This window comes from Rhamphochromis sp. 'chilingali' (assembly GCF_963969265.1).
Source record: "Rhamphochromis sp. 'chilingali' genome assembly, chromosome: 14".
Taxonomy (NCBI): Eukaryota; Metazoa; Chordata; class Actinopteri; order Cichliformes; family Cichlidae; genus Rhamphochromis; species Rhamphochromis sp. 'chilingali'.
Window position 1 is genome coordinate 18,682,834 of NC_137941.1, and position 26,103 is coordinate 18,708,936.

A 26,103-nucleotide genomic window follows, 5' to 3' on the forward strand; every position below is an offset into this window, starting at 1 on the left:
GGCACTCTGGGCATTACTAACAACATAAGACAGATCCTGTTATCATGACATGTTAAAGTCATGCTTTTCTTTTAAGATAAGTGCATTAACTCTTTATTTATTTGAATTGGACGATACTATTAAAATGTTTGACCTCACATGAATTGCATCAATTAGAGTGAGCATTTAGCTGCCGAACTGGTTTGAAAGGTCAAAACAAATGCACTGTACAGTATAGGAATTATAATGTGCAGCTGTGATGCAGAGACCTCATCTGGGGAGGGGACACATAAGGTCCTCACAACTCTTCAGCTGCTCTTGCTACTCCTCTGTTGCATATAATGTGCACATGATGCGTTGCCAGCTTTTATTTAATCCTTCCTGCTCTTTTCAACCTTTTCTCGCTTTATGGAAAGACCCACATGTAGCTTGATCAGACTGTTTTTCGAGCAATTCTTAGAATCCAGATCCATCCTTAACTAGAAATTCTTGTGCCTTTGCTACTAAGCACACACACAAACATCACAAATCCTCTCACATTCCTCTTTCCACTCTCATCACCCACAACCACCGCCATACATGTCCCTCCCTCCCTCTGCCCCTCGCTCTGGCTCTCTCTGCCTCTCTCCAAAGCTGTTGTTACTGTGCGGCTCCTGCACATCATTCCAGCGCAATGGAAATTAAATGAAGGTGGCTTAACGCAGCTAACAGAGGCATGCTTTGAAGGATGTAACCAGGGGAAGCTGCACTGCCAGATCCTTTTCCATGGGCTATGGATTTGTGTTGCTGAGGCGAGGACACGGGAATCACTCAGCCATGCAGAAGCACAGACAACAGGACTAATCTCTCCTCCTGACTTGTGGAAGCTCCACTTTTTCCCCCTTAAATTATTTATTCTCTATTGCCAAAGAGTGTGAGGGATAATGGGGCCGGAGTGAAGTAGATGGTGAATCTGTAGCCTTGACTGCAGTCTGCAGCACACATGGATGTGTTCAGCTTTGTGAAGATGCCAAAGCTGTCAGGGTGAGTCCAACGAATGCTGCTATGAATTTGCCAGTCTGTGGATTTGCCTGTTCGTTCTGTAGCAGCCGGCGTTTTGTATGTTCAAAGGCATGATTCAGATCACATGTTGAAAGTGTTATTAAAAATGCTGAGTTATTGATTTGTTCAAGAGAGCAAGTTGTGCAGTCACGTATGATGTGAAATGAATGAGCAAGTGAGAGAGATGGCAGTGGGGGTGGATGCAATTGGTGATGCGATTCATGTGTCTAAACTGTACGTATCTAAGTTCATAAATATTGCAGACAGTGGACACGGTTACTGCTCGAGTATTATGTAATATAAGGTAACCATAGATATTATGAAACATGAGAAGAAGCAGCAGAGGATGTTGCAAAATTTCAGATTATTCCAGGAAATTGAGTCATAGCAGTGATTGCTAGTTCTCAGCAGAGTTTTAAGTCATTTTCATTTTGAGTCAGTTTAGGGTACTGATCATAGCTTTCTCAAATGTTTTAATTCTGCCTAGAGTTATGACATATGAGTGGTTTTTTATCTTTAAAATCAAAATACCTGTGCCCTGAACAGGAAGAACATTTACAGTTGCTAAAGAGCCGTTTAAATCATGACACTTTGCAATTAAAATTAAAAGACAGCACATTTCGGTTTACACATTTACTTCCTTCATGTGGGTCATTTTCATTTGTGACAGATTCATAGTTTCATATTGGTTTTGTTTTAGAAGAAGTCATTAGAAGCAATGATAATGCAAAGCATAGATTAAAATAAGTCCTGAGGAATTCATTCGTCGACGGGGCTTACACCTCACCTTGCGCGCACATGGGTCTGCTAGATTGAGTTGATCTCCCCCAGTGGACATTAATCCTCCTAGGGGATTTGGCTCCATTAGAGGCACCACGGACCACTGATGAGAAGAACAGCTGATCACAAACAAGATACTTTAAACAAGCTACTGTGTGTCACAGAAATGTATATTAGGAGCGTATCATTTCACTTATGAGTCATCACTGAACTGCACTGGCAATTTTTCATTAGTTCTTTGTTTATGGAAAAAGAAATGCATCAAAAATACTAGCGTTGCACCTCAGTATTCGGTTTATTTACGAGGCCCTTTTTCATAACATTTCAGCTGGAAATCAAACAGGTAGCAGTGATTTTCCATCGTCGTACAGAAACACTGCTTTCTATTTAGTATCCCTCCATGGCAGCAATGATGCGGCTCCCAGTGGACCACCACCATCACTGCATCCTGTCACTGTTAATAATAATGCCACACAATGCTAACCCTGACTATGAGTTACCACTTCTACAGAAGCATTCCCCTCCCTTTGTTGTTGCTGATGTTTGTCTCCCTCTCATCTACCATTAGGAATTTAAGTCAGCACGAGTCTGTATTTCACAGCGAAACCCACTGTATTTATTCAGAGAGCTACAAGAAAGGCAAGAAAGGCTCCCCTCATTGTCTCTTCCTCCTGCCTTGCAACACCCCCAGATGTGTCTGCTATCAGAAACAAAGGGTTGATATAGCTTTCATTTTCTTCTTTCTCTGTTGTTTTAAAAATCAAGCTAGCATTTCCACTTGTTTAAGGTTTTGTAACAAGATACAAAGCAATGATGTCCTCTTTGAAGTTGCTGCTTTTCTTTAGCTTTTAAGAACTTATTTTCCTGGAAATTACAGTTACACTTTTGATTTTCTCTAAATATAAGCAGCAGCGATAGGCAGACAGGGCTTTCCTGAATCAACTGGGTTGCTAAAAGGTGTACAGCAATCTGTAGCTGTTTGCTGAGCATGCTCATATATGAAAAAAACAACTAGAATATTGTTCACTGCATCTTGTTGGAGCTATATTTAGTCACTCTTATATAAATGATGGCTATGTTCATTAAATGTGCATGTTTTCCCGCAACCAAGTAATGCAGAACAACAGCTAAAGCTAATTTACTTGGACTGTGTGACTTCATGCTTGTGCTGCTCACTTGGGTCATTTCTGGCTGTGTTTTCCCAAAAAAAAAATCTATAATGTGAGCCATTGTTCAACATGTTTTGACTGCAAACTTTATTCACAGGAAATCACTGGTCTGGACACAAATTGATTAGCCTAAATGTTCATCAGAGTACACACAGACCAAAAGATCTGTCATACTTAGCGTTCAAATCAGAAGCTCTCAGGGAAGAGTAGAGCAGAAAGGACTCTGGGTCAGAAATGGTAGCCAGCTGGCTGGTGGATGAGGTCTTAGGCAACTATTTATTATGTTGCGTGCTGTAGAGCTTTTAGCGTAAAAGCAGTGAGTAGCACAAAGAGGTGCAGGAGCATTCATGTCTAGTTCAGCACCCACAGGGTAAGTTCATCACTATATTTGGTTAATGCTTTCTATAGAGAGCTATAGCACAAAGGATGGCTGGGGGAAATGCAGTGTAATAACAAAAAACACAGATTTCTTTGTTTAGCTTTGAATATCTTTTACTGCTGGATTTATCATTTCAACCAATTCAATCAAATGTAGTAAGGTCTACTACTCGGCTGGGAAACGCATTGTGTGTATGCAATCATGCACATTAAGATTCTGATTAGATATTTAGTGATATGCTCTGTGTTTCCTACATTTTAAGTGCTACTGCAGACTATATCCAGCTTTCAAATAGTAGCTCTTTTGTAAGATAATGGTGTTTTGTCATTTAACAGGTAAACAGTGGGACATCGAGGTTCCTTTACTCACTGTAACATAGCAGGGGGATCACAGTGGGTGGGCTGTTTCCCAGATGCTTTTTTATACCCACCCAGAGGAGATTAACTAACCAAAAAACGTTTCTATATAGAGGCACCAGAGAGCTGCTCAGGATAGTGCGGTTGCCCATGGCAACAATATCAGTGCTTACGAAGACAAACACAGAAATACAATATTCATTTAGAGTAATGGGGAAAACAGACACTCTTATTCTGGAGTGAGTGTTATTGTGCAGACAATTTCAATATTATTGTATAATGGCATTATATGGGACAGAGAAGAAATTTTAATCACCCAGGCAGTTTGATTTTTGGCTGCGTTAATGCGATGTGGTCATGGGAAAGTCATTTCTTGCAGAGTAGAAAAACAGTGATTTCTTCTGTGACGTCAAATAGATGCAATGTGGAGCAGCAAAGAAAGCATTTATGTACATAAAAGCGAGCAGTTTGTTCAAAGATTAGTAGTTCCGTAGCAATAGCCTTCATTTTAATTTTGGTGCGTATACAGCAGCACACAATATAAATCACAGGCTGGACCGTGCTCTTTTGTGCTTTCGTATCGATCAAAGAATTAGAGCCAAGGTGGTGGTTTGGCAAGTCGAGCAGAGGGCAGATGTTTACTGAAACAAGAGGCAGTCTCTAAAAGAGGAGCAAAGGAATAGGGCCTTTAATCAGAGTGGTTCCACTCTGTCTGAGCCACTCTGCTCTACTCCCTGGGCTCTCTCCCAGGAGATGGTCATCTCGTCTGCTGTCTCTCCACTGATTTCATATCCAAACAGAATCACATTAGTGGTCTATCTATGCATAACTGTCTGTTTAAATCAAGAGCACTGAGAAAGCAGAATCAGTGCCTCTTCACAGTGTGCCTCGAATCATATTTGTAACACTCCCCTTTTTGTCAAGCAGGTAGAGTTGAACAAAAAGACCCACTTATTGTTAGATTGACCCCACTGTTGACCTTAGAATAAGGTGATGTCAAATTTTAATAGCTATAAAATTGTTTTAATGCTGCTAGCAAGGTCATTTTGATCGTGGGAATATATGAAACTTGTGTCTTTAAGAGTCTTTGTCTGGCAGAAAATGCTGAACGGTGTGCTGAGAGAAAAATGCTTTTTTAATACAGTAAATGCTGTAAGACAGAATCCCTGTATCACACTAATCTGGCTGCTGAACAATGTGATGATTTATTCAAGATGGCATATGCAAAGGAAATTAGTATGGCTCTCTCAACCTGGGGATATTCGCTTTCTCTTGCCTGGTGCATGCTGGGAAATGTGTAGGAAACAAAAAGGAAATGCAATAGGTTCGGGCCCCCTGGGAAATGGCACATAAACATCAGTAAAATTTGGCTGCTGCTTCCAAACAGGAATCTTTGTTGCAAAATAGACTTGTGAGAGCAAAAACACATCTATATGTATATCTATATCTATATGTGTGTGTGTGTGTGTGTGTGTGTGTGTGTGTGTGTGTGTGTGTGTGTGTGTGTGTGTGTGTGTGTGTGTGTGTGTGCGTGCGTGTATCTTGAATACCACAAATACCTCATGAATAATTACTTTTCTTTTTTTCTCTGTATGCATAATGGCCCACGTGTGGCACCAGAACGTGGTTTCACATTGACAATCTTGATGAGGGTTGGCTAAGTAAATTATTTAAACTAACTGGAATGCCTGTGTTGGAATGCTCTTCTTAGTTGTTGCTTGTTTATAATGCATAGTTACTCCCTACATAAATAGGACTTCAGCATTCATATAACACTGGATTGCTTCTATGAAGTGAAAGTGAACTCCTGTGATTAAGCAAGGGTCACACTGTTCATGCTTTTTTTCTATGAGGCACTGAAAAGTGATCTTTTTGCCATCACCAGGACAGAACAATCCAACTGCTGACTGGAACATCTGCTCTTTTAATTTCTGAAAACAAGGCGAATTCACAATTGAGCAACATTCTGTTGCATTTATCTAGTTTAGATTATAAAACCCTGATGTTATTTTCTGTGTTAGCAAAGTTTTTCATGAGGAGAGCCTAATTTCCCTATTCCTTTTAAGTGTTCCTTTGGCGCTCTTTTAAAAAATGTTTTTGGCTGCTACATGAGCTCAATCTAATAACATGAGCTCAATCCAAAAGCATGCACAAAATACAAAAAAGGCCTCTGTGCATTTTGTGGTTTTAGTGTAATTTATGCTCTGAGAAAGCCTACATTTTGCCTCCCAAATTCTTGTTCTAATTGTCCTCACTCTGACTCTTGGGTAACCTGTTCATGAATTGTGCAGCATGGCTTGCCTACTTAGCGCTTGATTACTTAGTCCGATGTGACTGTGGAGGCATTATTTATTGATGCTCACTGAGGAAGATCGGTTTCACTGTCCACCAGTGGGTGAACCTTTTCAGACGCTTTGTTAAGCTGGAGCGCTGCGACGTAGTGGCATAATGGTCCTCCTGTCTGCAGACAAAAGAAATCAAAGATCACAGTATCTATCACTATGCTGCTGATACATTGTGGCATAGAGTTAGGAAATGGATTTTTTGGAGCAAATCATTACTTCAGTCATATATTTTGAAGGCACCGCATCTGGAACTGTAAGTAATACACTTAATTGTGGTGTAGACCTTTGGAAAAAATGTCAAGCAGATCACTGCTGACGATGTAGTGTTGGGAAAAAATATCATAATTTTACAATATTATGCACTTGTTGGATTTTTTGAACATCTCCTGAGAAAAATGTATAAATCTTCAACATCAGACAATGCCTGTGTTAAAATGGCTGCTAGTACAATGGTGGGTACAAAGAGGACTCGTCAATGAGGTGGCTCCAACAGCGTCAGACAGTATCTAGTTGTGTCCACACACATCATATGAGCTGCAGGAAATGTTCTAAATATACACCATCGAGGCCTGTTCCCAGCTAATGTACTGTAGGTCAAATAAATCCATATCTGTGTGGAAACACTAATAACGCCAAAACACACCACTGCATTGTTAAAGTAAATCACATTGCTTCACAAGCAGACGTAAAATGTGGTACCCAAAGGAAAAACACCATTTTCACTGCAGAATTCAATTTTTGAAATGAATTAAATATGACTTAATGCATCCAGCAGCACTCAGATGTGTGTTTTTATTAGGGTAGCTGACTTGAGAACTGTGCTCCAGCTTTTATTGCATTACTTTGTCGTGGACTACCTGTTTGCACCAACTAGCTTTGCAGTGTTTTGTGGCCTTTCTTTCAGCTTACACGTGTTGATGAAATGGTAATACTTTATCAAGATCTCATGAAATAGACATGTGCATACACACACACGCCCACTAGGACGCACTCTTTCATACAGACACAAGCACACCTCGCACGCATTTTATTATCATTGGTACAGTAACTGGGGAAACATTTAGAGGGAAAGAAAGAGGGGCTTTGAATAATGAATGCGAAGAGCCCTGTTACACGGCAGACAAGCCTTTGAAGTGACACAACTTACTGCCACTGCTTTCATACCATCACCAGTGTGCAGACACAAAGACAGAGATAGAGGGAACAAAAGAAATGGGATGCAGAGGAAAAGACAGATGGAAGCATTTTGACCAATTACGGTTCTCGTGAACACCTTCACTCTGCCAACTTCTAACTGTGCAGAACTTTGTTTTGCTGGTAAGAATCAGAAAATCAGCTGAAACCGAGATTTAGACTGCTGCTGTCTTCCAGATAATAGGCTAAAATGAACTGTTTTGAGGATGGCGGTTATGGCTGGTTATATTCTCCGATAAACTTTATCAAATCGTCTTGGCGTTGAGCAAATCAAATAAGTACTTCATGACAGAATTCCCCTGGGCTTCTTTTATAAAGAATGTACTGACATCTAGAAATAAAACCAATTTCATGCCTCTCAAAGCACAAGAGTGAGCCATGACAACTCCGCCTGTGTGTCGAGCTTACGTAATTAATTTGATTTGTATGCACTCAGTGAACAGTGACTATGGAACATTGTTTATCGCGCAGGAATCGGACAATCTCTTATCACTTGGGCTGAATCGCTTTTTATCTGTGCAATTTATTTATTCCATTAAGATTCAAAAATCTCTGTTTTTAGTTACTCTGCCGTTAGACTAGCCGATCTGACCATTTTTGCACAGGTTTTAATGAAACCACAAATGTTTACAAAAAGTGGAGCTAAGCTTGATTTGACTCCTCTTTCTGCCTCCGCAGCCACAGGACCAAATCCTCAGGCTGGCCGCCCCCTTCAGGGACCTGGAGTGCTTCACAGGGACCCCCAAATGGATGGGACATGGGCACCAACAGAGAGGGGCGTGACTGCTACATCAAGTAAGTGCCCTATGTTTAAAGAAAGTGAGGGGGAGCTCGCTCTGTTCCAGATGTTTCAGACGCTTTGCCAACCTGTGATTATTCCAGCCACGTCACTGCCTCCACACTGTCTCCATCTGTGCATTCAGAATACTGATTTTCTGCTCCCTCCGCTGCTGCGCACACTCTGCCCCTGCCTACTCTCACTCTCTCTCACGCTCTCACACACACCCACAATACTCCTCATGCAGTCTCCCAAATGCAGAAGAGGGCTTTTGAGAGCGCAAGTGTGTGCATGCTGCTGTTGTTGTTGATGATGACGATGAAGAAATTCACCTGTGCATGGGCTTGTTTTGATCTGAGAGTCTTCACATTCCTCAGAGGATGCAGGGTTATAGTGTTATCAGCGTAATTGATCCTTCTTAACTGGCACTTGTGGAAATCTGTACTGACAGGTAAAAAGAAACTCTTCACTGGCTCTTCGTGTGTTTGCGTGTGCAGTAGTGTAACAAGTGTTGCTGTTATGTTGATTTGGTCGGGATTTTTACTATTTCGTCAAAACACAAATTAGACATGCTTTTAACAACCTAATCTATACTAACCGTTTCTGGAAAAATATTCTCTGCTTTCATTTGTTCATAGGAGTTTTAATTCTTCTTATTGAATATTATGGGATGTAACGAGTACATTATTAGCACAGCAGGTTTTGTAATACAGATACGTCTTCCAGTTGTGGTAAAAAACAACAACAAATGTTTATTTAATATATGAATAGGAGGTATGCGCTTGTCACACACGGGTTATGGCATGAGAAGCGTGATGTCAGAGGAGTTATATAAGAAGTAAGGAGCAGTGAAAGTGCAGGATGCAGAGTGTGTCTGCAAGAGGCAGATCGTGGAGGCTGTTTTGGCTCCAGCCTTTCCTTTCTAAATTTAAGGAAGATTCATAAATAATCAAGTGGCTATCTTAGTTTGTCAAGCCTCTTAGCTGCCTATGCTAAACTGTTGTATTTCTCAGTGGAATACATGTCTAGTCTGTGTGGGATGAGCACATGAATAAAGCATTTACCAGACAATATGAACAGATTGACATACAATTATTAATGTCGTGTCATTTAAAGCAGCTACAACAATATAGAGATATGTTTTGACACAAGTGGAGAGTTAAATGAGTTACATTAACTCATTCATGTAACTGAACCTGAGATGGGAGGGTGTTATTGGGATTTTTGTTGATGACCTTTTAGGCCAAAATTAGACTGCAATAGTGAGAATCGGCCCAGCATTTCTTCCTGTCGCTTTTTGTTTAGCTCACAGTGCAGCTTGTGCACTATGCGGTAGAGCTACACTAGCAGCTAATGGGTATGATTACAGACCAGTGGATGCATGGCTGTCCGCACAATGGGACTCTAGCCATGTTTAGCAGGTGGCCATGGAGAGGAGGCGGCAGCATTCTTCCTGAATGCACAGGTCCATATGGTTTTGATTTGTGCACAATCTGCTGAGGTTGTCATTCCTGAGATAAAACTGACACATAAATTCAAACTAAATGTTCCTTTTTGCGATACAGTATGTAATAACTGTAGTTGTCATATGATGACAGACAAAATGTTTCAGTCAATGCTTTGGGGTATTAAAGGCAGGGACAAAATGCATGACTTTAAGAGGAAATTTCGAGGTTAAGAAGCTAAGGAGGCCAGCATACGGTTAATTCGTAAGTCTTGTAAATGCTGCAGTTTATAAAAAGCTTATTTGAATTTCTTTTAAATGCATCACTTAATAATTTATGGAATATTCTATACTCCTGAGTCGTGGGAGTACACTGGAGGTAGTATATTAATTTAAGATTATATGTTTGCAAACTGAAATAAAATGTATTAAACAATCTGTACAAAGAAATGTAATATCTCTGTTTAAAAAGACTACCTATCTAGGGAAGTAGATGTGACAGATACATTTTCCTAATTAGCTATAAAATAACCGAATACATTTTGCCCTTTTAATGATTTTAAGTAAACGTGGAATGATTGTGCAGAAGCAAATAGATTTTAGAAAAAAATGGCCAGGTGCACGATACAAGTAGTTGACATAATGGGACTCATTATTTTTAACTAAGCTTCGGTTTTCAGTCTTGTTACATCAGACTTTGCACATTCTGCCCACAGTCGTTCTGCCTGCCAATACTACTGTATCACACCACCAGGACAAGAGGTCCCTGTGTTTGTTTGGTCATTTAATCAATTATTTTTAAAATGTAGATGCAAAATGGTATTCAGTCTGTTGATTTTGTAGTGTAATATGGGATAACTGTATGTTGGTTGGCTTTGCAACTTTTAATTGCCAGTGGAAGACTTGAAGCTGTAATTTCTTTTTTTTAAACAAACACGATAGTCTCCTAATTGCAAATACATGTATAATGGCTACAGCATAATATAGCACAGTCAAGGTAATTAGTATACAGTGCATACATACACAAATCATACAAAAATCTTGACCAACCGTGAATCAGTGTGCCATTGAGAATGATTTATAGAACCAGTTTATAGACTTTTATATTAGAATTACAACTTCATGTAGAAAAATATCCTCTATCTGAAATGTTGTGTAAAGGTACACGAAAGAATTCAATTCTAGTTTAGGACTAGGCTGCTACTACTAACAAACAAACAAACAAACAAAGAAAAACACAAAACCATTTTGGTTTTCTTTTGTTATCCGTTCAGCAGCTGAATTTCACCCTAATGGAACATCACATGTTAATTAGCCTGGGAAGAAGCGGCTGAATCCTCCACTTCCAAAATATCAGTTGACAGTCATTTAACATCTTTGAACTTGTCAGCAACTTGCTGTTGCTGCCTTTTCATTGCATTGGGAATGCAACTGACAGATCTCACTGTGTCTTTGTGCCGTGAAAGATTAATTGTTAGTATTTACTGGTGAACAGTACATGTGTCAAGAATAACTGTGAATTACACACTGTCTGCCCACAGCTTTAATTAACCAACATTGTTGGCACCATATGGAGTTGCTGCCGCTGCTGCTTTTGCAGCCAGGGAGAGCAGAGAAACACTGTAAAAAAAATTTAAAAAAATCTGATCACAGAATATGTGAAACGTACATGCTGGCTTTTCACATCTTTTGAGTTCAAAAAGCTAATATAACGATGATTCTCTTACAAAGATTGAGAAAATTCATTTTACCATGGTAACTGAAGCAAAACGTTTGATAAGGTTAGAGTCTTGATTCGCAGCCAGCTATCAATGGTAGCAATATGAGTAAATCTTAAAAATGAAACTGTTTTACTGTGCGCCTGTCATCTACAACAAAAGTTTATTGCTCTAAAATGGTAAGGTACTGCATCTATGTAGCTAATCAAACACCATTTCTCATGCTGAGCAGGTTCACAGCCTACATGTATTCTGAATTAAGCTTTTTTGGATGCACTGCAGAGCTACAGCAAACTATTTCGTATAATATTTTACTGTAACAACCCCTGTGAATAATGAAAGCAGGCTAGATTAATCACCTCAGCACTCTCGATCATGGTGGCCCATTAGCTAAACCCTAACAATGTTCTCAGCCACACAGACCATAGAAACCGCGTTCACAACGTGCATCCACAACAGTATAGATCTAAACATCATGACATCATAAGAATAAATTCATGTTTAAGCCTAAACCCTTTAAATTTGCATGAGTCTTTGCAGGTAATAAACGTACTGGCTGCTACAGTATTTCATGCTCGAGAGAGGTAATGCAACATAATTCTGCCAGACGTGTAAGTCCCCACTTATGCAAAAGAATGAGACTCTACGTAAGACCTAATATTTTGTTCTTCGAATGCATCAATATTTACATTGTCCGACTGTATCACAAAGGATGGAACATTGCTGTAAGAAAAAAATGCAATGTCTGGAGGAAAATTCACTGACATGGCACTCTATATTATAACTGTCCTGGATCTTTATTAGTCTGGCAAGGAAACACATGCCTATTATTTAACACATTTAACACAACGGTGTGAGAAGTACAGATTCTTTGTGAGGCATTACAATGTGAGAATACAAACATTGGAGCCTGATTAGCATCGCCCACACGCTCTATTTCTGCAGCATTGTACACGTTCGTTATTCTGAAACAATATGTGGCATTTTGTTTTTAAACATTGTGGGTATTTGGAAGAAATTACAGTTTTGTATACAGTGCAGTTGATGTCTGTCCTCCCATTTTAATTTTTCAATAGCTATCTCTTGTAAGAGCTGTCATTGTTTCTCAGAGGACATTCATTTTAGTGGTTATATTAAGCATTTAACAATTAGAGACGCTGCTATTAATCTACTGGCTTATTTTTATGGTCTGTAAATTGCATTTATTTATTTTTATAAAAATGTCAAGATTACTAATAACCAGCAAAGGTTATTTAGGATCAATCAAAACCACCCTGCCCTGACAAAAACAGTTAATATCCTTTTTATCCCCGCAGCCACGTCTCCCAGAGCAACTCCCTGGAGGAAGTTCGTCTGGACGGAGACAAGTTTGTTCCGCCAGCGCCCCGGAAGGTGGAGATGAGGCGAGACCCAGTGCTTGGCTTTGGATTCGTAGCAGGCAGTGAGAAACCTGTGGTGGTTCGCTCAGTCACGCCAGGTAGCACAATCCAGCTACACAGTGGACTCTACCACAACACAGTGACTCATTCAATCCATGACTGTTACTATATCAACACGAGATGAAAGCCTCCTAAAATGTGGCTAAGAGGAAAACCCAGTGAGACTGTAGTTTACGTCGATAATTCATTGATTTGAACAGTCCTCAATGAGAAAGCATTCATTAGAGCTTTGAGGCCCAAGACAGGAAAAAAAAAAAAAAGGTAGGACCGTGCAAAGTTTGGACCATTAAGTCTTTTTTTGGTGTGTTTTGGCAGGGGGTCCATCAGAAGGCAAACTGATCCCAGGGGACGAGATCATCATGATTAATGATGAGGCAGTCAGTTCAGCACCCAGAGAGAGGGTTATCGACCTTGTCAGGTAATACAGCACTCTTAATTAACTTTAATAAAAACACCCAAACATCCAAAGATTTAATACTTTTTGTACAAAATGACATATTGTAGTTCATTGCACTGTCTTTACTTAAAATTTCTGCTCTAAAATATATAAAACAGTTTACTGCCTATGGAGATACTGTTGATAACTGCAAAAAACATAAAGCACTCTAAGCATACCATCACTGTATTTCTTTATCTTATTCTGATATGCTCAAAAATCAAATATCATAGCTGGATAGATAAAGCAATATAACATTACTCTAGCCACCTGCTTCATTTAGCTGTATGCTGGTGTTGTTGTTTCTTCAAGCGTCTCATTAGATTAATTTCATTCACACAGCTGAGAAGCTGGCACTGAGCCTTTGGTCCTTGCGTGACCTGTGCTGCAGTCTGTAAACAGTACATTAGTACAGGGAAAAGTGCCCATGTGGCCACTCCTCTACAGCTCCCGTGGCCTTGAATAGGCTTCTTCTCTGCAGCAAAGCTCAGCACAATGGTGCCAAGACAGGACTGCCAGGTGCACCACTTTGAAACTGTGTTCGTTCTGCTCTTTTCTGACTGTATTAATTGTGTTGTTCATAAAAAACTTCTAAATTTATTGAAACTTAACCTTTCATTATTTTTTTTGTTGCTTTTATCCCGCAGGAGCTGCAAGGAGTCCATATTGCTAACTGTTGTTCAGCCGTACCCAGTAAGTTTCCCTGTCCTCCTTATGAATGAAATCCGATACATTCCACTTGGCTATATGTGCATTTGGAGGTGATTATTTTGTTGACTCTGTGCAAACAAGCCATTAATCATGCCATATGTTAGTTCTGGCACAGCATCGGTAATGCCTGGGCTAAGTGTTAGAGCCCAGTGAACTCACGGGGAGTCTGATTGCTGCAATCTTTCCAAGTTTTCTTGTGTTGTAGTGTTAGATCCTCACAGAACCTCATGTGAACCTGCCACTCCAGCATTTACTAGAGTCACAGAGCACCAGATGGCGGTGAACACACAGTGCCAGGAGCATATATTCAGCCTTTGTTTACAGTTCACATAATAATTCAGTGGGAATGGATTTATGCTTGGATTCCCTCCAAAAATAGACCAAACCGTCAGTGCATGTTCACAACAAGGGAAAGGAAAAATCAAAATATAAACTGTATTTTGACACAAGACCTGTGCTATGTCTTGTGTGGTAGAAAACTGTATACAATGAAACAGTAATCGTAATGTTTATTATAGTTCAGATTTCATCCAGTCATCATGCATTTTGTTTATGCACTTTGCTCAGTCCTGAACACGACAAGCCTTTAGGAACAGCAAGGATTGCGGCTGCAGAAAAGCAGTGTACAATACTTTGAGGACCGAGCTCTTATAATCCTGTCTGTAATTACTTCTGTTTACCAGGGGTTTCTTTGCAGGCTCAATGACATGAGGGTGTCCTCTCTCTTATCCCTTTGCACAGTGCCACCTTAATTGCATCATCAAAGAGAGAGTAATAGGAGGGTGTCATGTTTCAAGAAGGAAGCATGCCCTTGAATTTTGTGAAGTGAAAAAAACCACACACATTTTAATGCCTGTTTTTCCACCTTCTTTTCCTCTAAAAGTCACCCAAATCGGCATTCATCAGCGCAGCCAAAAAGGCCAAGTTAAAGACTAATCCTGTTAAAGTCCGATTTGCTGAAGAGGTCATCATCAATGGACAGGTCCCAGTAAGTCACATTGAACACTAATTCATATGTTACACATTGGCGCTTTGAATAGAAGATGGGAGAAGCAGACTTGAATTCTTAAGGCTGGAAGGTTTTTTTTTTTAGAGATATTAGAAATCCCAAACCGTAAAATGAAATTCTTTATGACTGAAAGACAGAACATTGACAAAAAAGGGGAAACACTGTTGGGTTAGGGTTAGGTAAAGTAAAATGTCAGTATTATTCTGACTCTAAATGCCAGAACTCTGTTGGCTTAAAAATGTTATAGAAGAGAAAATTAAATGTAAACAAACATCATTAGTCACATATTTGTTACAACAGCTGGCACACCATTTTGAAATAAAAAAAACAAAAAAGTATTAGGGTGACTGTCATGCATATGCTTGTGAGTGACATTTAGCTGTAAATAAGAAGCTCTACCTTAAAAAACAATCTCACCAACTTACAAGTTACCTCCTTCTTGCTTTAAATATTCAAAAACTACAATGTAAAACTGATACATTTTTTAAAGAGCGTTATGTTACACTTCATTTCTTTGTTAGGAAATATTCACCTCCTGAAGTCTTTGTACTATTGCGAGATGAACAGCGAGCTATAGAAGTAGGTGGAAGAAGTTGTGTTAGCATTGCACAGAGCCAGGTTTACTTTTACCACATTTAGTCTTTACATAAAGCTAAGTCAACTGTCTCCTGGCAGTACATTCATTCTATACAGTGGTGTGAATCTCTTTTTATCACCTCATAAAAGTATGTTTCTCAAAATGTTTTATCTTTTCTTTGATTTCCTTGAGTGTGTCTTCCAGTTAAAAATTTCCCACCCAACCCCAGCTAATGCACCACAGTGGATTATCAAATTAGCTAACTTTCACTTAGAAAAAGTCAAATCTGTTAATCACGTATGTTATATTATATCCTCAGGAAACTGTGAAGGACAACTCCCTTCTTTTCATGCCAAATGTTCTGAAGGTGTACCTGGAAAACGGGCAAACTAAATCATTTAAATTTGACAGCACCACATCCATTAAGGTAGGTGGTGGAAGAGCGCCCCTTCACTATGAAATGCTGTTGCGTAACCTTAAGTGATGTTCATTTTAAATATTGAATGTACATTATAAAGTGGAAAATCCTCTCTTCAGCACAGCCTTCAAAACCTTTCAAGTGAAAATATGATTCCAAGCAGAAAATGTATTTTAATTAGCTATTTTTCCTTTTTCCCCAAATTATTTTTCTTCTACTTCAGTTAAAAATTCTGATTGTTCAATAACACTCATGTTTTTTGCATAAGCTAAGCTGTGAAAATGATCTATAGCTATGACACTGAGCTGCGCATGAGAAAGCTGCTGCATCTGCACAGTTTGCTTGTTGTATTAACCATGACATTGTTTATATGACAGGACGTCATTTTGACCCTGCAAGAAAAGCTATCTATTAAGAGCATCGAGCACTTCTCTCTGATGCTCGAGCAGAGAGCTGAGGGATCTGCCAGCAAACTCATGCTCCTGCATGAGCAGGAGATGCTAACTCAGGTGAGACGGGTGCCATTAAACAGAGCGTCAGTACACAGTCCAAAGTGTATCTCTTTTATAAGTTAAAAATAAAGATGATAAAACAATCCTAGAAAAGAAATTGCAACACTTATATTTGTATTGATTTAACAAAATGTGTTCATTTGGTCAACTTCATAGTCTTTACACCAAACTAAGCTAAACATCTCCTGGCTCCACTTAAATATTTTACGTATAGCTATCAGAATGTTTTTGACCAAAGTCTTTGACAAAGACATATTTAACTTTTTCAAAAATGTTAAACTATGAATTAAATGACTGTAAATGTTACATAGTACCCTATTGTATTTTATTTTTTGCATGTAATGGATTTTTTCACATGTACTTATCTGAAAGTACAACAATGTACTTGGGGAAATAAGCACTTAATGACTAATAGGACCTTCCTTATCTTTGACTTGTCCTCTAGGTGACGCAGAGGCCAGGGTCCCACAAAATGAAGTGCTTTTTTCGGATCACTTTTGTCCCAAAGGATCCCGTAGACCTGCTTAGAAGAGATGCAGTAGCATTTGAGTACCTATATGTTCAGGTAAATATCAGGAGATACACATAATACATAATAATTAGATTGAATTAAACATTATTTATGTTATTTTAGACAATATTAGGGCCTTGTTTAAGCATGACGACAATTGTGACTGAAGTGTAACCTCTCCCTGTCTGTGTCTTCTCCAGAGCTGTAATGATGTGGTATTAGAGAGATTTGGGTCAGAGCTGAAATACGACATGGCTCTCCGTCTGGCTGCTCTGCAGATGTATATACTAACCATCAATACCAAACAGTCCCAGAAAGTTTCCCTGAAGTATATTGAGTAAGTAGATTGGGTTTTACATATGTTTTACTACATGTCATCTAATTGAAAGCCTATTTTGCTTCTACCAGCTGTAAATCACACTTAAACTTAAGCCCACTCAAACAATAAAATGATATAATGACCTCACAAGCACTGCTGCAACATCAAAAGATACATCTCTGGTTAGATGATCATTTTGACTGCACCCTATCCATAAACTCCCGCACCGCCTCTGGGTAAATCAGTCACAGGAAAAGAATGATTAATTGACTGTTTGTCGTAGTGGATGAGTGACCTTTTTTTTCATTTTTGTTTTTGCGCATCTGCAGGAAGGAGTGGGGTCTGGCGCTGTTCCTGCCTCCCGCAGTGCTGTCTAGCATGAAAGAAAAAAACATCAAAAAAGCTCTCACTCACATCCTCAAGACCAACCAAAACCTGGTGCCGCCTGGTAAAAAGGTAGACTGTGCTTCTGCTTTCCTCTTTTTGTCTATTCTCTGCAAGTGTATGGCTATTCATCTTCCTCTTTTCCTTGCACCAGATCTGACTCTTGGCTTCCACCTAGTGGAGTATTAAATACTTGAAATAAATCATTCGGGGCTGTTGTGTAGATCAGACTGTGTTGCACTTTTTTTTAACCTAACTAATTTAAGCATTTTCAGCTTGTGCCTTATACTATTTATTTTTTACTCCATTCAGCTAACTGCTTTGCAAGCAAAGGTCCACTATCTAAAGTATCTCAGTGATTTGAGGCTTTATGGAGGACGCGTCTTTAAATCAACACTAGTCGTGAGTAAAACTTTCTTGTCACCTCTCACTGGTTTCACCCTGTTCCACATTGTGCTAATTTACATAACGGCAGTGGTAGTTACGGTGCCTCCTTCTTCCTCTTTACAGCAAGGCGAGAAGCACACAGAAGTAACTTTGCTGGTGGGGCCGAAATATGGCATCAGTCATGTGATTAACACCAAAACCAACTTGGTGGCTCTTCTGGCAGACTTTAGTCATGTCAACCGCATTGAGATGTACACAGAAGATGAAAACAGGGTTCGAGTGGAACTACATGTTCTGGATGTAAAGGTTAACAAAATTTCTGCCTCTTTAAAAGGAGAACAATATGTTGTTTCACAAATACTTTCTGCTTTAACCCTAACAACAGCAAGCCTGCTCTGCAGTCATTATAATCTAATTTTACCACCAACTAGTGCCATTTATTTTGTTCCCTTTGTCTGATTGTGTGCATCTTTCACAGCCCATCACTCTCCTAATGGAGTCTGTTGACGCAATGAATCTGGCCTGTTTGACTGCTGGCTACTACAGATTGCTGGTGGACTCTCGACGCTCCATCTTCAACGTGGCCAAAAACACCGACAGCATGGAAACAAGTATGCCTAAAACTGATCGCAAGATGACTCATCAGAATTGGGTGTTTTTATATAGACTTGTATCAAGTCTTGCTTCCTCTTTGCAGGTCACGCCACGAGAGCAAAGCAGAACTACCAACCCATTGAGTGTACATATAGTACACCCCACAAAGGAGGCGAGGACAGAAACAACCAGAGATGCAGCCAAGAATATTCTGACCAAGAGTGCGATTACCTCGATCGTGGCAGATGTGAAGGCCAGCCAGTCTACATAACTGAGATCCACCAACCCCAGCACTCAATTCACCATGCAGAGAGAGTGGAGTGCTGCAGAGTCTCATGTTCCCAAACATATATGAATGTCCCAAGACCCAAACCCCAAGACTCCTCCAGAAGTGCAAAGGTGTCCTTCATTTTTGGAGACCCACCCTTGGACAGCGTAAACCCCCAAAATCTGGGCTACCAGAGACTGATGGATGAAGGCCCAGAGATTTTAGACAATCACAGCCCCATGTACAGACGTCTCGAGGATGACTATAGGATGATAGAGGATGGGTATCAGTACTCTACCAAAATCTTTGGTCCTACTGAGTGCATCGAGGAGCCACTGCTGCATGATATCTGCTACGCTGAGACAACAGATGACGCAGAGGACGAGGATGACATCAGCTGTGAGGAAGACATGGTGATGAGTGACATTGACAAGCCTACGTTGCTCTCGCTCTCAGGGTCCAGCGATGACATCATTGACTTGACCTCCCTCCCTCCCCCACCGGAGGGTAATGACGAGGAGGACAATGACGTACTGCTGCACTCTCTTAACATGGCCATTGCTGCTCCTCCTCCTGGTTTCAGGGACAGCTCTGATGAGGAGGAGCAGCAGGGGGCTGGGATAAGGGCCCATGGGGCCTGCAATGATATCCCAGTGTCCCTCATAGATTCAGTACCCACCCATGGAGCAGAGGGGCCCGGGAAGCCACTGGATGATGCAGTGGTATCCACCTTACAGGCACTCGAAGCCCTCGCTGCATCTGAGGAACAGAGTCCAGCACAGTCAGAGAGTAGCACAGGTTCTCCTTATACTATTGTAACATTCATCCATTAACATTACACATGTTCCAGCCATTCATTTTGATTTGTTGGTCTTTTTTTTTTTTCAATAAAGCCCATTTTGTTCTATGTTTCCATTTGTGAGTATTTCTTCATTCATTTGAGAGAGAGAAAAGACATTTGTGTTCATTATTGTGTCAGTTTGAGATTCATTCCTGTTTTGTGGACCCATTTGTTTTCACAACTGCACAGTACACAGCGTGAAAGCGTTGTTGGTTATTAGAAATAACAGAAAATAGATCATCTTAAATAGCCGTCTATAGACGTCACCAAAATTATTGGTACCCTCAAATGTAAAGACGATTTTTTTTAATCAGTCGAGATTGGCAAATATATCTATTTAAGTCAGCAGTTTCTTTTTTTGGCAGGAACTTTTTGCAGCCTTAACACTTCTCAGCAGTTAGTTTCGATTTCTGTTCCTGTTCTCTTAGGTTTCACAGGTGCTTTCCTTCAGTTGTTTATTTTATCTGTGGATGTTCAATCAGCTTACCATCAGGACTCTCAGCAGGCCGCTTTAGAACAACCTAATATTTCATTCTCTTTTATGTTTTACTTTTAGATGCATGTTTTTGAGCCATTATGCCTTCGAAAAGCCATGACCTGGGACTGAGACAGAGCTCTCTGATACTGCTACAGCTAATGTTTTGCTCCTAAAAGCCTCAATAATCAGCTTTTTTAAATTAGTGTCAACATAACCTGTCATGGTAGATGTAACAAAGCAGCCTCATATCAAATGTCTGCACTGGACCCTTTCCCATACCTCACAATGATGATGGTGCTTTTTTTTCTTTTAAAGCCTCATCTTTTCTTTTGTGAAAGCTGTAATTTACTTCCATTTGTCTAAAGGAAATCCCCTCGGAAACAGTATGACTCGGCATCACTTAGAAGCGTTTTAGCAAGTTCCATGTATTTAAGTTTCTCTTTCAGAAATGGGGCTTTCCTGGGTATTCTTCCGTGATCCCCCACTTTCAGTTAGAAAATCATTTACATTTGACCAGATACCATTTTACCTGGAAGACAGCTTGTGTGTATGTTAAGTTTTCTGTGGTTTCTCACCCACCATACAGACTACTCCTTCTGTTGAGTCGGTTTTCCACCTGCTGCCTGGTTCAGGGTGATTGGCTACAGTCCCATAGATCTTAAAGTTATTAATAATAATTCCAGCATGACATTAACCTGCTTGGAAACAGTCTGGTAGTCATTGCCTATACTGACACAGTTATTCGTGTCTCATCTGACCATTTTCAAAAGTGCTATAAAGCATCAAACTCTGAAAACACGTATATGCTTACAATATAAATATATTGCAGAATTCCAACAATTTAAATTTTTAAGGGGTATCAATAATTTTGTCATTTTTAAAAAATATTTTTAGAATTGTAAAAAAGCATTTTTCACATGACAAAAAAAATACATGCAGATGTGTATATTTTTATAATTCCAGTGCTGTTTTGGGATTAACTCATGTCTTTATTGTTTGAATGACTGATTGATTGACTGATGTGTGATTGATTGAATTGATTTATTTATTTTTTAATTTACTTTCTTACTTAGTTTTTAATTAGATGCATAATCAACACTTGAATATTTTAAAGACTCTTATGTGGAATGTTGTTGTGTAATGATTTATATTTATTACTAAATGTGTTATTCCCGAGTTAACATTAGCTATCATTTACACGGTAATTTACACTATCATCCGTATAATTATTTGTTACTCTCTTGCAGGCTTGTGATATATTCCATTTGCCTCAAATGAATTTCTTAATGAGGTTTTTGTCTTTCTTTTGTACACAGGTGTAGAAATATCGAGAGCATTTAGTCCGGATTCTTCTGATTCTGGCAATGAGACCAACTCCTCAGAGATGACAGAGAGCTCTGAGCTGGCCACTGCTCAGAGACACTCAGAGAACCACCTGAGAATGCATGTAGCCATGGCAGAAGGATACCACGCCATGAGTGAGGAAAAGACAGAGGTGAGTGCGCCCAGTGATGGTGGAGCAGGAGCTATGCAGTACAAACCCCAGGAGCAACAGGGGGAGGAGGCCAAATCCTCCTCTGTCACCTCCTCACAGATATTTCACTCGAATGGCGGCGAGATGGAGCCAGAGACAATGGAAATAAAATCCGTGAGTGAATACTTCACTAAGATGCACATTGGCTCTCTAATGAGCAGGCAGAGAGGAAAACAGAGAGAGACTGAGAGCAGAATCCAGGGAGAGTCCTGCGATTCTGACAAATCAAACACGGCTTCTCAAGACTCAGCGAAGGAGGAGCTCCCTCATCTTGTTGGGAAATATAACGCTTTCACTGTGAGAGATTCCTATTACATGAACCAACTTGATCTGGGGCGAACTCATTTTAAAGACAGGCATCAAAAATGGCACCAGAGAGTGCCTGGAAACAAAATGGCTGAGAATCTCGCTCCAGAATGTGTGAGTGACTCACAGGCTTCCCACGCAGACAGGTTGACAGCAAAGGGAGAGAAGCAGGACTTAGATGAAAGAAGCCAACAGTTAAATGCCCATCTCATCTCCCCATCCAAAGGGCCCGTCCCTGCACAGGGCGACGCTGCTTCACAGGATAATGAGCGGCAGCAAACGAAGCTTCCACAGTCGGAGCCAGATGTCTCACGGTTATATGAATACCACGTGAGCAAGCGCATGTCATCAATTCAAAGCGAAGGCATTCATTCTCTCCAAAGCTCGCAGTGTTCCTCAATAGATGCAGGCTGTAGCACAGGGAGCAGCAGCTGTGTCACCCCTATGGACTCTCCCCTTTGTGCCACAGACAATATGCATGTACTGTCCGAATCTTCGCTCAAGGGGCTGAGTTATGTCACTGCGGAGGAGAAGGCTTATGGGGCCCACGGGCAAGGGAAGGTCAGCCACCCCATGGACCCCACCCTGCTGAGGAAGATCCATGCAGCTACCAGTGCTGAGCCTGGGTTTGGAATTACACGGGACAGCAGTCACAGAATGCCCAAGATAAAAGAAACCACAGGTAAACTTAAACAGGAGGGTGAACCTCTAATCTGTAACCTGGTAAGATCAACATTTAAGACAGTTCATCAAAACAGGCAAATCTAAGGTTGAGAATTTGTTTGAAATCCTCAGGTTACACAAATTACCAAAATAACAAACAAAACTTTGCCTGACTTACTTTCAAGGCAGATGCCTATAGATAGATTTTGCTTTTGTGTCAATGATATCTTTTTCTACCCCTCATCTGTATAACCAGAAGGGAATCAAATTTTGCTTATAACACACACAGCACTAAGAGATTGCAATATATAAATGTAACAAGAAGCAGTCTTACCAGTGTCTGACAATACAGGACTTCTGGGTCACTGCAGGTTTTTAATAACTTTCCCCTAACATATTTGACAAAATAGTTCGCCTTTTACTGTGATGACACTCTTTGACTCTGCATATCCGCTCAACTGTGATGACAGTCTGCTTCATGTGCTGCAGTCATTGCTGAAATTATGGAGTCAGAACAAACTTGGGTGTCTTGACACCAAATTTCTGTGGGCATCTTTTCGGCAGTATTCACGTCAGTCCACTGGACAACACACATGCTGACATTGATGTAATTGTGATATTCCATAACAGCCCAAGATATCAGTCAGGATGATCTATTAAAAACTAAACTGGATAGTCCATAGGCCTTTAAAGGCTTTCCATGGAAATACATATGAGATTTTACAGTATTTTTTAATACAAACACTGATATCTGTGAACTGCTTGGTGTTATATGCACTTGCTGATTTTAATTTTCCTTTTAGACATTTATTATGGCTATGAGAACAACACACATAATCTATTTTGCCTGTACTTTGGACTGCAACATATAAAGATGTTTCAAAATTTAGGAAATTTGACAATCAGATCAATAAGCATAGCTACATACAAGCAGAGGATAAATATGTTGTTGTTTTCATGTGTTTGAAATTACTTGCCAATATACATTGCACTTTTTTCTTAAACGAACCACTCGACATATTGGGTATTAATCTTAATCGCATTCCGCTTGCAGTAATATTACAACTGATGCTACTCTTATATCTGTTGCTTCACATCGCTTTGTTGGCTTAGCTTACCGTAAAGATCGGAGACAAGGAGAAAGTATGAATACATCTATAAGTTATTGTCCTAAATGTTACCTCTTGACTTTCTGCACTTTGTACAGCTTCATCAAACAAGAAACAAAGTATTAATGTAAGCTAAGTTTTTCATGATTGCTCATAAGTACATTTTGTTGCCTTTGGACTGAGCTTGGTGAGCCAATTTCCTTGTCTCCAAAGTCTTTTGCAATGCTAAGCTAACTAGCTGTTATGATATTCTCATATGGACTAGATTGATAATATGTCTCTATAACATTTTCCATCAGTTACACCAGGATTAAGAGATTCCTTCTTAATTGTGCACTATATGTCTTTTCTATCACTGGAACCAATAATACAGTGAGACTGAAGAACATTGTGTTAATGTTAAGGTAGATGCTTAACAGTTCTCTTTGTTTTCCTACTACCCCTAGTGTAGCTTGCACACAGCTGAAGAAGGCTGGGAAAGAGTCATCTTTAGCTCTCTGTAATGAGACCAGTACCACCACCACAATCATGTCACCTTCATCATTACAAAGTAGCACAGAGCCCAAACGGCTAACACAGGCCAGCCCTGAGCCTGACCCACACACCCTGGCTTTTCCCTCAAGCGGATCTTCATGTGACCCAACAACAGGCAGCCTCCGGAAGCTGCGAAGGGTTCGGATGCTCAGGAGGAGCTGGAGTACCTTAATGCCAGGTTCCAGGAGCTTAGAAGTACTGTTTGAAAAGACCAAAGCCATACTTACAGGGAAGAATGATAGTCAGAATTTACAGTTTCAAGATCCCCCAAAAGAGCAGATGACATTTTCTGCCAAAACCTTACCCACGAGCTTGTCCCAAGGTTCAGTTGCCTGTAATTCAACTGGTGAACAGCTGCTAAGAGGAGCCTCTCTGTTGATGCCCGAGCAAACAGCACCGAGGCTGGATACAGGTGCATGGAAGTGCCGTGGGCCGTTCAGTCACTGCTTCCTCAGGAGAAAGTCGAATACTCATGCCGGTGATGAAGGTGGAGAGATAACCTCACATGATCTGCACTTTGACAGCTCAGTTTCTTTCTATGGCAAGGAAAACACTATCTTGAGAAACTACAAAGCTGAATGGAGCAAAATGGCCTCATATATGAAGAACATGAGCCTCAAAGATCGGCTTGCTCACATTAACTCAATGAAAGGAAAAACCTACAGCCTTCACACGGGGTTCGCACTTGCACGGAAGGATGCCTTAGAGATGATTGGTGTGTTGCGTTCAAGTGTAGGCCAGCCTTCCAGAATTGCCATGCCTGAGGTCAGCGAGGCTGACATGGAAACGTTCGCCCAGCTGCTTCTCATGCAGGCCAAAGTGCTGAGCAGCGCCTGCAGTCAGATGGCGGTGGAGTACAGTAGCCCAGAAGAGCTGCTGCTCACGCTGACGCACAGCTTCCACACTCTGTGCTGCCTAACGCAAGCCTGCATGTCACTAGTAGAAGGCCTGAGCACCGACAGTGAACGGCGCGAGGTGGTAGCCAAGGTGGATGAGGTCGTCATGAACTACGTGTGTCTTCTGAAAGCTGCTGAGGCAGCTTCAGGAGGCTCCCCCGGTGACCAAAGTGTGAATGCATTGTCACATTATTCTGCCACCATGTCTGCTATTCTAAACACACTAACTCACTCACTGAACACACTGCTAAACAAAAAAACTGTTATTTTGTCTTGATTATTGATTTCAAAGCCATACATAAGAGACATGGGTTTAACAACCAATGTGAACTGCTGTGAAAAAAATTTAAAAAACTTGCCTTGTGTATACAGTATTTTATTATGTAAAGAAAATATATGATTATACGAATAATTAAAGTTTTAAATAGATTATATTAAGGCCTATATTAAAAAGCATATGACTCTCTTCTCAAATATATTATCTAATATTACTTCATAGGGATTATTTTCAGGATTTATTGGTTTTATTGACAGCTTAACATGTAGATTGACACAAACTTATTAGTATCTTGTTTATAACTTGTAAAAAAAGTACACAGCTGAAGAAATGCATACACTATATAAAGCTCTAAACAAATCGCTGCACAGGACAAGAGATGATAAAGCTGAAGTAACGCGTACAATATTTTCATTTGCTTGAGTCACTTAATTTAATGAATACTTTACACATAAACACTGAGTACTTTCCTGTTATTTTTGTCAATGTCATTAAAGAAATTAAAACTTTTTAAAAAGTATGAACTGTTTTGTTGTCTGTTTCTGTTTCACTCTGCTCGCTCACAGTTTTGGTCATTACCAATCTCTCGGCTACAAAAGTTTGTTACTGAAGTTTCATTCAATAAAGCGTCTTTATTTAGTTTCAAGTGTGTTCAATAATTAATTTTTTCTACTTTTCGCTCAAGCTTTAGTGGTGAAAGTGCTTTTTGCATTAAAG

At 40.0% G+C, this 26,103-nt stretch overlaps 1 protein-coding gene across 1 annotated transcript; it reads left to right on the forward strand.

Annotated features, from left to right (window-relative positions):
• Positions 1-693: 693 nt before the first annotated feature.
• On the forward strand, positions 694-24,254 carry LOC308410005 (FERM and PDZ domain-containing protein 4-like). The gene is made up of 17 exons (XM_080903054.1): positions 694-1,002; positions 7,922-8,038; positions 12,500-12,660; positions 12,938-13,040; positions 13,706-13,751; positions 14,653-14,757; positions 15,675-15,782; positions 16,151-16,282; positions 16,731-16,850; positions 16,997-17,133; positions 17,445-17,571; positions 17,812-17,901; positions 18,010-18,192; positions 18,365-18,497; positions 18,584-19,546; positions 21,384-22,589; positions 24,126-24,254. The coding sequence occupies exons 1-17, from the start codon at positions 962-964 to the stop codon at positions 24,128-24,130; spliced, it is 3,777 nt and encodes a 1,258-aa protein (XP_080759180.1). The 5' UTR covers positions 694-961; the 3' UTR covers positions 24,131-24,254.
• Positions 24,255-26,103: the final 1,849 nt, after the last annotated feature.

Bases quoted from the DNA above. Each gene is read 5' to 3' on its own strand.
- LOC308410005 (XM_080903054.1), top strand. From the start codon at position 962: ATGGATGTGTTCAGCTTTGTGAAGATGCCAAAGCTGTCAGG. The intron at 13,752-14,652 runs GTAAGTTTCCCT...TTCCTCTAAAAG, and splicing joins CTGTTGTTCAGCCGTACCCA to TCACCCAAATCGGCATTCAT. The intron at 19,547-21,383 runs GTTCTCCTTATA...TTTTGTACACAG, and splicing joins ACAGTCAGAGAGTAGCACAG to GTGTAGAAATATCGAGAGCA.